This window comes from Solea solea, chromosome 4 (assembly GCF_958295425.1).
Source record: "Solea solea chromosome 4, fSolSol10.1, whole genome shotgun sequence".
In the NCBI taxonomy this organism is placed as follows: Eukaryota; Metazoa; Chordata; class Actinopteri; order Pleuronectiformes; family Soleidae; genus Solea; species Solea solea.
The window spans coordinates 1,094,620-1,108,384 of NC_081137.1; the positions used below are offsets into that span (position 1 = coordinate 1,094,620).

At 43.6% G+C, this 13,765-nt stretch overlaps 1 protein-coding gene across 1 annotated transcript in view; it reads left to right on the forward strand.

Annotated features, from left to right (window-relative positions):
• The window catches only part of LOC131457971 (polypeptide N-acetylgalactosaminyltransferase 10-like), a 53,911-nt gene that overhangs the window by 15,190 nt on the left and 24,956 nt on the right, over positions 1-13,765 (forward strand). The window contains exons 2-4 of the mRNA XM_058626531.1: positions 1,522-1,624; positions 1,999-2,137; positions 5,149-5,315. Of these exons, the coding sequence (XP_058482514.1) occupies positions 1,522-1,624; positions 1,999-2,137; positions 5,149-5,315 (409 nt within the window). The remainder of the gene's footprint in view (positions 1-1,521; positions 1,625-1,998; positions 2,138-5,148; positions 5,316-13,765) is intronic.

Genomic DNA, 13,765 nt, shown 5'->3' on the forward strand with positions numbered 1-13,765 from the left:
CTACTGGTCCTGACAAGGTCAGTGTTTATGACAGAAAACACACACACACACACACTCTTGCATAGCACACTCGTGGACATAATGCATTCCCTGTCAAACATACGGCCCGAGGGCCAGAATCGGCCCACAAGAGGGTCCAATCTGGCCCACATGATGAATTTGTGAACCTTAACCTTCCCTTAAAACCAGGTCTTAAACCCTTTAAGGGATGTGAGGACCAGACCACTGTGGTTTTTAAATTTACACTTAGGTTTTTCCCGGTCCTCACAACTTCAATGAGGTTCTGCCTTGTTAGAACCAGGTTTTGGTCTCCACATACACACACACACAGCTCTCAGCTCAGTTGGTTGGTTTGTGAGACTGCGCTGTGCTGCGAGCTAACGCCTGGTTAACCGCCTGGTTACCCGCCTGGTTACCCGCCTGGTTAATAGTTGTCCTTGCCGTCGAGACGCGTCGCCCGTGTTAACAGCGCTCCTCTAATTGCATCCTCCCGTGGAACTAATTAATTTAGCGTTGCGCCGCGTCCCCGTCATATCTTTGCTAACTCGCTGAAAAGTCATTTCTGAGGTGGAGGAAATTTCATAAATGGCTGCTTTTGCATTTAAATGCCGGGTGTAGCAGACTGTCTCATCGTGTGTGTGTGTGTGTGTGTGTAACCCAGCTGTCAGCAGCACATTTCACCAAGCAAAGTAAAACTGCTGCGGGTTTTGGCCGACTGCCGACAGCAAGATTGAAGTGAAGTCTAAAGCCTGAGATTCTTCCATAAATGTGTGTGTGGAGGACAAAAAAATGCTGCATCTGTTATTCAAGCATTTTATTGCACCAGGTCTATCTATCTATCTATATATAGATATATGAATAGATTTCAAGTCTAAATTGCATTTCAGCATCTTTAAAGCATTGATTTTTGTTTTCTGGAGAATGTTTTAAAACTGTGAGATAAGAAATACAGATTTAATCTACAATATGTCGACGATTGCTCTTGTCCTAAAGGATTAAAGGTAAAAAAAATATGAATAATATTCATTATATTTCAAGAAGAGGCGTGGTATTACAGTGATTAAAGACATGGAGCCTCACTCTCCCACACCAAACCTCATAGAGAAAAACAGATTTTCGCTCACAGGGACACAGGAGCTGATGGTCTGCTGCTGCCTCGTGTGGTCACTTTGTGTCACTGAGGTTTATCTGAACAAAGGATTTTTAATGCCGAATTTTACCAAATAAGACATTTTAATTTACGGATGGAGGCAGCAGTGGATCAACAGCTCATGTGTGCTGTGATGTTAAAATGATTGGTTTTCTCTATGGGGTTTGGTGTGGGAGAGTGAGTGGTTTTACAAAGTGGCTCAAATTTCAATTTGACGCTACAAAAGGCGCCAAAACAAACTCTTAAGACGCCACAGGCCTAAGATGGCATATATATATATATATATATATATATATATACATATACATGTATATACTGTATATGTTGTTAGTTGTTAGGTGAACCCTATGTGTGTGTGTGTGTGTTCACAGGAGTTGAACCAGCGGAGGAGAGTGGCTCAGGTGGGACTCGATGGCGTGCGGCGCACAGACTGGCACGACTACGAGGCGATCAGCAGAGACGCCGCCCGCGTCGGTACGTGACGCACTGCACTGTGTTCTCCCCTCTCTGGATTCCTCTTTGTCTCAGAAGAGACTGAATCAATGCAGCGAGTTCATCATGAACCAGAGTTCATCTTTGACAATATGAGCATTGATTCGGCCTCAGGCTTTGAGCAGGAAACACATATTTGGACTGACTAAGATATTTCTGTGGCAAATTAAAGGAAAAAGTGTGATTAAATCAAATATTTATGAAGTCATCTTTACACAATTGACTTGTTTTTTAAAGTCGCGTTGTTGACCCTGGATTTTCCTCACTAAATGCACATGTTCAAGTGCCCTCCTGTGTTTTTTTTCCCCCGTAAAAGCTCAATCCCTCATGTGTGATTATTTGTGTGTTTGGCGCAGGGTACGGCGAACAGGGGAAAGCGTTCCCTCTGTCGGAAACCGAGCAGGTGGACCAGGCGTACCGAGAAAACGGCTTCAACATCTACGTCAGCGACCGGATCTCCCTCAACCGCTCGCTGCCCGACATCCGCCACGCCAAGTGAGTCCGAAACAGAGTCGAGCACGTTTATCTTTATCTACGGTATCAACAGACACGTTTAATTCTGGTCATTGGCGTGACGCGATGGAAGAGAGCAAAGTAAAATAGGAATAAAGGAACAGGCAGAAATATAATATTTAATGTAAATAAAAACAAAAGTCTGTGCAGGAAGAAAACTTAATGATGTATTTATAGATTGTATTCATGATTAATGTCATTTTTCTGTCTGTATTACTATTTTTATTATTATTATTGTAATTTGGGCCCGAGCCACGAATGGCAGGGGCTGAATCGGCGTTATGTGAGGAGCGTAGTGTAATCCTACAGATTATTATTCCATCCGTGGCTTTGTGGTCGTTTTTGAGGGCGTTCACGTGCATAAAACTTCCCGAAACTTGGTGGGAAGATGTAATCAACCAAGACGAACAAAAAAGGCGACCGTAACCATGGCCTCAACTCAACAGGAAGTCAGCCATTTCAGTTCTTGGTGTCCATTTTGGCGATTTACACCCTACGTAAATAAGCGAGACAAATCAAGGGCCCTCTCATAGACACACCCGCATCGCATGGCCCCGCCCCCCGTCTCCCTTCCTCACTCTCCCACCTGCTCCGCATGGGTGGGCAGCAGCAGCATCGTTTGCCTCGCTGTGATCTGTGTGTTTTCTGTGCCTCGCAGAGCTGCAAAATGACACGTTGGATTTCTGCATGCTGGAGAGATTTAATTGAGGCAGACACGCACACACACACACACACACACACGCGCACACACACACACGCGCACACACACACACACGCACACACACTCGCCTGCTGTGGGACTTGGTTTGATAAGATTCAGAGTGGAGCGGCTGTCCATCACCCTGCCCGCCTGTCTGCCCGCGTTCATATCTGAATGAATAACACGCCGACTGATGTTCAACACAGACAGTGATCGACTGACACAGTTCACTACACACACGCACACACACACACACGCACACACACACACACACACACACACACACACTCTCCATTAGCCAGAAATCATATCTCTCAGTCCATGATTAGCTTCTCTGCAGGTTTTCCCACCACTCGCTGTGACGAGCGCGTGCGAGATGATGGCTGTGGACGGCCCCGTCACTGCGGAGCATGAAAACTGCTGCATGTGCTGCGTTCACACCAGCTCCTTCTTAATCGAACCCTAGTCCTGCTCGGGAAGTCCGGTTCGTTTCTTGGGGCGGTGTCAATGAGCAACCGAACCACAGTCTCGGTTTTTGCTTCAAGTGAACCAAATGCAGGAAGCGGACGACAGCGTGGGGCATTGTGGGTAAACACAACTGGAACATATAAAACGCTCTGAAAGAAATATGCTCAGAAAGAAATATGCTCAGAAAGCACCCACAAACAGCAGGTTTTAAACTAATTAGTGGGAAAATGGAGAAAAACTACTCATGCTTTAAAGGGTTAAAATTTCAAAAATATTTTTAATATTTGATATGTGTATTTCATGCTGAAGTAGCTTTAAAAGACTGACCATTTAAAGTGGAAAAAATATTAATATATATTGTTTTTACAGCAGTTTTTGGGAGGGTGACATTTTCGGCCGCCAGGAACAAATTAGTAATTATTATTTTTTAATATGACACTGCAAAAAACAACAACAGTGCATCAAAATCAATGTTTCTGACAATCATTGACTCATCCCTAGTAATAATTATTATCAAATTCTCCTTGAATGTAATTTATGGAAATTATTGTAGTTTATTTATTTTTTTCGATAAAAAAAGGTTTTGTTAACATACTGGTGTTTAAAGGGTTAAAATTTCAAAAAATATTATTAATATTTGATATATATATTTTAGGCTGAAGTAGCTTTAAAAGACAAAAAAATGTGAATATATAATGTTTTTACAGCAGTTTTCGGGAAGATGACATTTTCTGCCGCTTGGAACAAATGTGTCAATTTTTAAGGAACTCTTAAGGGGAACTCGTCATTCAAAAGGTTTCGTGGAGACGCTTCAGTGTCATGTAGTTTTAGTGTTTTTGAAAACTGCAAAAGTACTGTACTCTGAAACAACATGATGACATCATAAGAACACAAACTCGAGTAAAATCCAACATTTTTGTTATAATAATTGATTTTGTTCTCGACTTTCACTTTGTGTCTGTCCTTAATCCTTCAGATCAAATTCAAAAATACACGAGTTTATTTTGACACATTTATGAGTTGGATATTTGGTATTTTGTTATATATATAATAGTAACAATGTAAACAAACCTTGGGATATTTGAAAAGAACAAAGGCAGAGGCGACCGGAACTGCTTGAGCAGAATGTAAACTTTAAGGCGAGCCGCTCCAAAAGCTGAGCTGAGCTCTCATCAGCTCTCTGCTGAAGGTCAAACGCTCGTGATCTGAGACACAGATTCATTATTTCTCACATTTGACTGAAGTCAAGACATAAAAACAGACCGGGGTTAAAAGAAGCGCCTCCTTCAGGGTCAATGAGCTTCATGAACACAGGTGAACGTCCTCCTCACGCTGATCTTTACCGCCTCGCCTGTCGTTCCACTCAATATCACCGCGCCCTCTCAAGGTCGCCCGATAATAAAACACAAGAGGTCGTAACCGGCTGCTCCCACACAAACACACACACGCGCGCACGACCTCCGAGGGAACGAGGACAGAACAGCAACAGGAATGACTGTCGTCTGCATAGAGAAGCACAATAATAACAACATTCACATCTTGTATTCTCATATATTTATTTCAGCAGTTTGTACAGCGGTGCATTTACGGAAAATAAAGTCTTTTCCCTCCTGTCGGACACAGTTTTCCACTGACACGGCAAAATAACAGAAATATGAGATGGAGATGACTCGATGATTGGAAGCATCGCTCCTCAGTGACCTGAGATCTGCTGAGGACGTGATGACACGCTCGCTTCCTTCCTTTGACAGAAACTAAACACAACAATCTGAATTGTAAAAATGGCACCAACCATGTGTGCGTGCGTGTGTGTGTGTGTGTGTAGCTGCAAACAGAAGCTGTACGCGGAGAAGCTTCCCAACACCAGCGTCATCATCCCGTTCCACAACGAGGGCTGGTCGTCGCTGCTCAGGACGGTTCACAGCGTCATCAACCGCTCGCCGCCGCGGCTCGTCGCCGAGATCATCCTGGTCGACGACTTCAGTGACAAAGGTACAGAGGACGAACACGCACACGCACATGAAATGTTGTCGAAAGGCTTTGTGGATTCAAAACGGTGTCGCCACGGCAACGCTCTGCGTTTTCGGCAAATTTTGACCATTCGCCGTGAAACAGGAAGTGCCCTATGACTTCAGCATATATTGAGTTCCACCGAATTCCCCGAAACTTGATGGGAGGATGTTGTAAACCAAGTCGGACAAAAAAGTCGACCGTAACCATGGCCTCACCTCAACAGGAAGTCGGCCATTTTGGCGATTTGCACCCTACGTAGATGAGCGAAGTCGTCTGACATAAAAAACACAGAAGAAAGTGAGGTCAGGGGACTGCGAGGGCCCGATCATGACTGCGTGCAGCCCTAGTTTTATTATTTGTATTCTCGGCTCATGTCCTATCCTCATGCTAATTTTAGTGCAGTGTGTGTGTGTGTGTGTGTTTTATTGTGCAGACAAACAAAGCGACCAACAAAAAGGTGAAAACATCAACCTTTCGTTGGCAGTGACAATAAAACACGTCCACTTTGATGCAGTGCTGATAGGAGATTAACCTCAACCTAAAAAAATCTAAAATATATACGTATGTGTATATATACTGTATATATAAACTAAATAAAAATGTGCACATCATGATTCCTTGGAGTGAACAGACTGAAAATAAAAAGATGATGTTGGTAACTTTACAGCAGCATTAAAACCATGACTTTGAGGGTCTTTACTCTGAGCGGTGGCTCGTTCATTCCAGCTGCAATTCTCTTCTGCGCCATCTGTGTTACATTGTACTAAAACTGTTGTGCTGCTCTATGGGATGTAAAAATATCAAGCACGGACGTCCATCAACAAACATGGAGAGCTGTTATTACCGTGGAGAGTTTGAGTTTATCGATCGCCGAGGGTTCAGAGAGTCTGTGAAAAGAAAAGAAAGAAGAAGAGTCAGATAGTCGACGCCATCTTGGACGAAGACAAGTCTTTAGCTCAGTCAGCACATTCAGGCCTTGAATTTGAGGGAAGTGAAAAGTCCTTGAGTTTGATGTCCGCTGTTTTCTGGTGGACGGACCCTCAGTCATGTCGATTTTGTTACAATGTTACATCAAAAATAAACTAAAGTTCTTCTTCTTCGATGGAGTTTAACGTTCACTTGCATCCATGATGTCGCATTTCTAGAATCTTCTGGAATTGTAAACGCGACCCAGTCCGTCATGTTCTTTCTCGTATCATCAGTCTTCACCCAACAATATTTTGGGTCAGGGTTTGGCCTTAGTTTTGACCTAGTTTAAGGCCTGCATTCAGCTTGGTTTTGGCCAAGTTTGGGTCTGGTTTTGATCTAGTTTTGACCTGCATTGGGTTTGGGTTAGACCTGGTTTTCACTTTTAATTTCCACCTGAATTGGGTCAGGGTTGGACGTGGTTTGGCTCTGGTTTGGCTCTGGTTTTTAGAACATCCTACAGCAGCAAGAAAAGGATTTGACCTCTGTAGGACTCCAACTCTAATATTCCCTCTGATTTGGTTCTAATTTGGCCTTAGTTTTGACCTGGTTTTAGGTCACATTCAGTTTGCTTTTAGCCAAGTTTGGGTCTGGTTTCGATCTAGTTTTGACCTGCTTTGGATCCGGGTTAGACCTGGTTTTGATCTTCATATTTTCAACCTGAATTGGATCTAGTTTGACCTAATTTTTTTCCTGGTTTTAGGCCTGCATTCAGTTTGGTTTTGGCCAAGTTTGGGTTTGGTTTCGACCTTGTTTCCACCTGAATTGGGTCAGGGTTTGTAGGTGGTTTGGGTCATGTTTGGGTCCGGTTTGGCTCTGGTTTTTTGGAACATCCTACAGTAGCAACAGCAAGAAAAGGATTTGACCTGTGTAGGACTCCAGCTCTAATATTCCCTCTCACCATCTCTGGCCTGGTTTGGACCTGATTTGGGTCTAGTTTGGCCTTAGTTTTGACCTGGTTTTAGGCCTGGATTCAGTTTGGTTAAGTTTGGGTCTGGTTTGGACCTAGATTGGATCTCCATTTTATGCTGCACAGAATGTATGAACATAAAATTTACCAAGCGGCAAAACAGCATTTTTCAGGATGAGAACCTTTGAAAGCTCAAAGGCTCCGGTCTGTTGTTCATTTAGCCGCGCGGCTCCGTTAATTAGTCATTTAATGGCGGCTGTCCATTTTTCACAGGAATGATGACAGTATAATCACGTTTCCAAACAAAACTCTAATGTCTCTCCTTCAGCGCGTGGCACGCGGTTCAGCATGTGTCGCCGTGACTCGGCTGCAAACATCTGTCTTCCATTGTTACGCTCTGTGTGTGTGTGTGTGTGTGTGTGTGTGTCTCCCTCGCTCACGCTGCCTTCACCAGCTCCGTTAAGAAAGTGTTTAGTTCCTTGTTAATTAGTGCTCTTTGTCACAGTCCCTCGCTGAAGGATGTGTTTACTTCTCGTCTCCACGGTAATGAGACGTTGCGCGGCCTGAGACTCGTTTAGAAGCAGAGCAGCACTGTGTCACGTCGGAAATATTTTACAGCACCGAAACAAATGAACCAGACAAAACCAAGACCACTTTTTTAAAGGAAGCACTTGTTCAGAGAGTCAAATCAAGGCTTTCATGCCGACTGTGGAGGCGCAATAACGTGCAGTCAGGTCATCATTTTACATCAGAGAAAAACAAGCAGGAGGTTGAAGAAAAATTCGACTGAGGTTTTATTCCCATGTTTTAAATGAGGATTAAGTCTGAGCTGGGTCTGGTTTGTTCTGCTCTGGTGAGCTGGGTCTGGCTTTTCTGTGATTTGGGTCTAGTTTGGGCCATGGTTTGTGTTGGATCTGTATTGGGTCCAGTTGGATTGGTGTCGGACTGGACTGGGCTCTGGTTTTTATCTGCTTTGGGTCTACTGTTGGCCTGGTATGGATCTAGGTTGTGTCTGGATCGGTCCTGGTTTAAGCTTAGATTGGGCCTCTTTTGTCTAACTTGGGTCCATGTTGGTTACTGGTTGGTAGTTTAGACCTGGTTCGGACAAGATATTCCTCTGTTGTCATCACAATGTTGGAACATCCTACAGCAGCAGCAGGCAGAGGATTTAATCTCTGCAGAAGAACCTTCTCATTATCTCAACCAGATTTGGGTCATGGCTGGACCTGGTTTGGGTCATGTTTAGGTCTGGTTTTAGGCCTGTATGTCAGATCCCTTTGTTGTCAAAAATAGATTAGAACATCCTACAGCAGCAGCAGGAAAAGGATTTGACCCCTGTCGCACTCCAGTTCTATTATTTTGGACTTGGTTTTGACCTACATGCTTGTGACCAGATTTGGGTCAGGGTTGGACCTGATTTGGGTCTAGTTTTGCCTTAGTTTTTTTTTCAGTTTGGTTTTTGCTAAGTTTGGGTCTGTTTTCCAACTGCTTTGGGTCCAGGTTAGACCCGGTGTCGACTTACATAGTTTTGACCTGAATTGGGTCATGGTTTGGACCTGGTTTGGGTCAGGGTTGGACCTGGTTTGTCTGGGTCTGGTTTTGTCACATCCCTGATGACTGATGGTTGAGGATCCCACAGCAGGGAAAGGAGCAGGATTTAACCTGCTCTGATTTCCCCTCTTACCATCTCTGCCCTCTGATAGGAAATGAATCCGGCTGTAATTAAGGTTTAAGAGACACAAGGACAAAGTGAACTTGAATCACTTCTGCTCTGTGGTCTGAGTCACTGCTGTTACACTGATGGAGAGAATAATCCCTGCACAGAAAAACCACAAATCAATGCTCTGCTTTGAACTCTGGCATAATAGATGAGGGAGCGAGTGCATGAGAGGAGGAGGAGGAGGAGGAGGAGGAAGAAAGTGATTCGTCTAAATCTGTGGTTCACTCTGACAGTGTGGTGATAAATATCTGCTCCACTGAGAAATGGGATTATATTGAGGAAAGGTTTATCTTGTCATTCAAAATAAAGACCGTAAATGATCGTAACACGTGTGTAATCCCGAGGCAGTTTGGTCTCAGTCGTTTAGTAACTTAGTAACTAGTCACCGGTTTCTTATATTATCGCTTATAAATACTTGGAAATTCAAAGTTTTAAGCCCAGAGAGTCATCACAGGGCACGACGAGAACATGTGAACTTGTTTTCAATAAAGTTTTTTTAAATAAAGTTCTGGTTGGTCAGAGTCGAATCAAGGCGCTCATGAGCTGCACATCACATGTATTATTATTAAGTGCAGCAGGATTCTGGGTTTGTTCTGGTCTGGTTAGCTGGGCCTGGCTTTTCTATTATGTGGGTCTACTTTGGACCTGTGTTGGGTCCAGTTTGGGCATGAGTCATCGGGCGAGTTGGACTGGTGTGGGACTGGACTGGGATCTGGTTTTAGGGGTTTTAGAATTCACTCCTTGCAGCAGATGGAGGAAGAATTCTATTTGTCGCCGACACCGGAGGGAGATCCATTTATCGCAGGCCTCATTAATAAAAGCGGACAGGGCACTTTTTTTTCTGTAATTACAACACGTGTAAAGTTAACGGCGGCTCACGTCGTCTCCTGCTGCTGAAACACGGAGCAGCAAAGTCAGCGTCAGCAGAGTGTGTGTGTGAATTATTAATAACCCCTGAAGACTGATAATCTATTTTTAAATCATAATTTAATGAATCACTGTCTGGTTAAGAATCACAGCAACACTCGGTAAAGAAGACGTTATTGCGATTATTGTTTCACACTTGTATATGACATTATTTTATATTAAGTTTTTCTAATATAGTTCACTTGTCAGAGAATAACAGAAGCATCTTTATTTTATTTTCTCGACTTCATACATTCATACACTGTTGTATTCAGTCTGCTGCAGAGAGCACAACATCGTTTCACTGGCTACATGTGTCTTTCAGAGTCACTTGTGAGTAACCTTAGTAACCATAGTAACCATACTAATTTTAGTAACCTTAGTAATTATAGTAATCTTACTAACCTTAGCAACCTAGTAATATTAGTAACCTTAGTAACTTTAGTAACCTTAGTAACCATAGTAACCATACTGATTTTAGTAACCTTAGTAACCTTAGCAACTTTAGTAACCTTAGCAACCTAGTAATATTAGTAACCTTAGTAACTTTAGTAACCATAGTAACCATACTAATTTTAGTAACCTTAGTAATTATAGTAATCTTACTAACCTTAGCAACCCAGTAATATTAGTAACCTTCGTAACTTTAGTAACCTTAGTAACTTTAGTAACCATAGTAACCATAGTAACCATACTGATTTTAGTAACCTTAGTAACCTTAGTAACTTTAGTAACCTTAGCAACCTAGTAATATTAGTAACCTTACTAACCTTAGTAACCATACTAATTTTAGTAACCTTAGTAATCATAGTAACCTTACTAACCTGAGCAACCTTGTAATATTAGGAACCTTAGTAACCATAGTAACCATACTAATTTTAGTAACCTTAGTAATCAAAGTAATCTTACTTATCTTAGCAACCTAGTAATATTAGTAACCTTAGTAACCTTAGTTACTTTAGTAACTTTAGTAACCTTAGTAACCATAGTAACCATACTGATTTTAGTAACCTTAGCAACTTTAGTAACCTTAGCAACCTAGTAATATTAGTAACCTTAGTAACCATAGTAACATACTAATTTTAGTAACCTTAGTAATCAAAGTAATCTTACTAATCTTAGCAACCTAGTAATATTAGTAACCTTAGTAACCTTAGTAACCTTAGTAACTTTAGTAACCTTAGTAACTTTAGTAACCTTAGTAACCATAGTAACCATACTAATTTTAGTAACCTTAGTAATCATAGTAACCTTACTAACCTGAGCAACCTAGTAATATTGGTAACCTTAGTAACTTTAGTAACCTTAGTAATCTTAGTAACCTTAGTAACCTTAGTAACTTAAGAAACCTTAGTAACCTTACTAACAGTAGCAGCATCGATTTACAGCCGGCGTCGGAGCGTGACACGGAGCGTCAGAGCGAGCGCGTGTGTTTCTATCAGAGCTGACAGCGGCCTCTTTCATATCTGCTGGTTTCAACTTTTCCCTTCACTGCTTCACAGTGTGAACGCTCTCACACACACACACACACACACACACACACGCACACACACAGAAAATAAATTCAGATGCTGCAATATGTAACATTTATCAGGAATGTGGGATTTTCTCACAGTGATATGAGAATGTTTCAAAAAAGTAAAATTAGCCTCATTTCAGGGGAAATTATGGTATAAATCCGGCTTAATCCAGTAAAGAAAAACTCACTTACTCTGTTTTTTTCCCCTCGTTTTTATGCACATTAGAGTCTGAAAGATATTTTTAAGTATGGGCTGTGTTTTTTGCAGTGTGTGGATAATTGACATGAATAATGAACGTTTGATTTAAATGTGTTGGGACGAGTGAAGGAAACAGGTGCTGGTGTTCATGTCGGTTCCTCTCTTCACTGCTCACTGACAGATTATCGGTGGGAAAACAAAAACCCTCCACACAGCCAACACAGCGCAGCAAACACGGAAACAGAGCACACGCCGAGGGGACGTTAAATACAGACGCACGAGGTGAGGGAAGCGGGCTGCAGGTGTGCAGTGGGCGGAGTCAACGACACGGGGCGGGGAAAAACCAAACAGGGCAGAGCTAACGAGACAGATGGAGGTCAGGTGTGGAGAGAGAGAGGGAGAGAGGCGGAGCAAAGAGGACAAACTTAGATTAAGAAACACTAGATTAAATTAGATGATAGTTGAGACTCTTAGATTATTCATCCACTCGTCGTACTTGTTGAAGGATAGAGTTTTGTGTACGTACGGATGCTGATGGTTGCACATTTCCTCCATCAGTGGTTCGCGGCATCGTGTTGTGTGTCGTGTGTGTGTGTGTGTGTGTGTGTGTGTGTGTGTGTGTGTAATCCCAGCAGCGGAGCCAGTGTTTATTCAGGGCGATTGATGTGGCGGAAACACGGACCGCAACATCAGCGACTCTGTGATGGAAAGCTGCCATTGGCTGAATGATCATCCAATTACCACACACACACGCACACGCACACACACACGCACACACAAGCAAATGGCTGCAATACTTAAAGGGGACATATTATGCAAAATCAACTTTTTAACCATTTTAATACTGATATTTGGGACTCTGGGGGCCCTACCAGTCGCCAAAGTGTGGAAAAACAATACTCCGTCATGTTTTCGTGGTTCCGCTTAGTGTAAGTATAGGCGATAAAACGCTCGATGTTGAATTCCCTGCGCTTATGACGTCAGCATGCGCATTTCACCGCGAATGTTACCGCCCCACCAGTACGTTTACTTCGCAAGCTCCACCTTAGCTCCACCTTGTCCCTGCCAGAGTGCAGGCGAGGGAGGAAGAGCGGTATTATGTCAACGTGGCGGGACAAGTGTGCTGTTGGTGGCTGCACAGTGGAGCACAGTGTTTTACAGAGGATTTTATATATGAAGCTAATGTGCCGGATAAAGTCAGCAATCGTGTGTTCGTGTGTTCGCACCACTTCACATCAGACTGCGGCCAGCGGTTGCCGTATTTAGTCAGGGGACGTATTTCACCGACGTACAAACACACAAATTGTTAAGAAAAGATCACATAGAGCTCATAACTGACCATTCTGACACGTCCTAATTAAACATATTTGTTCAGTACGTCCTCCATGACCGGAGCACAGACTCAGCCTGATACAATCACATAAAGCAGCTGTTTATGCAGCTCGCCGCTGACGATCAGCGGTGCTGCACTCTCTGTGCAGCGGTGCTACACTCTCTGTGTCACCGATAGCCTAAACTGCCGCTGGCGATCGCTGATCGGCAGCGGCGCGCTGAATAAACTGTATGTTGCTGTATCAGACCGGAGACTGTCTGATACAGCGGTGGCGCGTTACACGGTGATCGCCAGCTCGCCGGACCACCGGAGGTGGTCAGCGGTGGTGAGGTCTCCGGAGCACAGTCTCCGGTCTGATACAGCAACATACAGTTTATTCAGCGCGCCGCTGGCGATCAGCGGTGGCGCGTTACACGGTGATCGCCACCGCTGATCGCCAGCTCGCCGGAGCACCGGAGCTGGTCAGCGGTGGTGAGGTCTCCGGAGCACAGTCTCCGGTCTGATACAGCAACATACAGTTTATTCAGCGCGCCGCTGGCGATCAGCGGTGGCGATCAGCGGTGCTGCACTCTCTTTGCAGCGGTGCTGCACTCTCTGTGTCACCGCTGATCTTCTGTTCCTAAGTGTTTTTAACTGATTTACAGTTGGACAGTGTTCGGCTCGATCCTTATGTAGGACGTCTCTTCCTGTGACGGCACTCTCGCTGACATGTTGATATTGTCAGAGAGCTAGTGGAGGGAGGGGGAGACGAATCGAGCTGTAAAGAGGACAAATCAGAAACCCCCTGGAAGAAGTGGGTGTGTGTTTGCCTGTGTCTCATTTGCATATAAAGGGACCTTGCACGAAAACCGAGCGTTCTGAAAGGGGCGGGTTTAG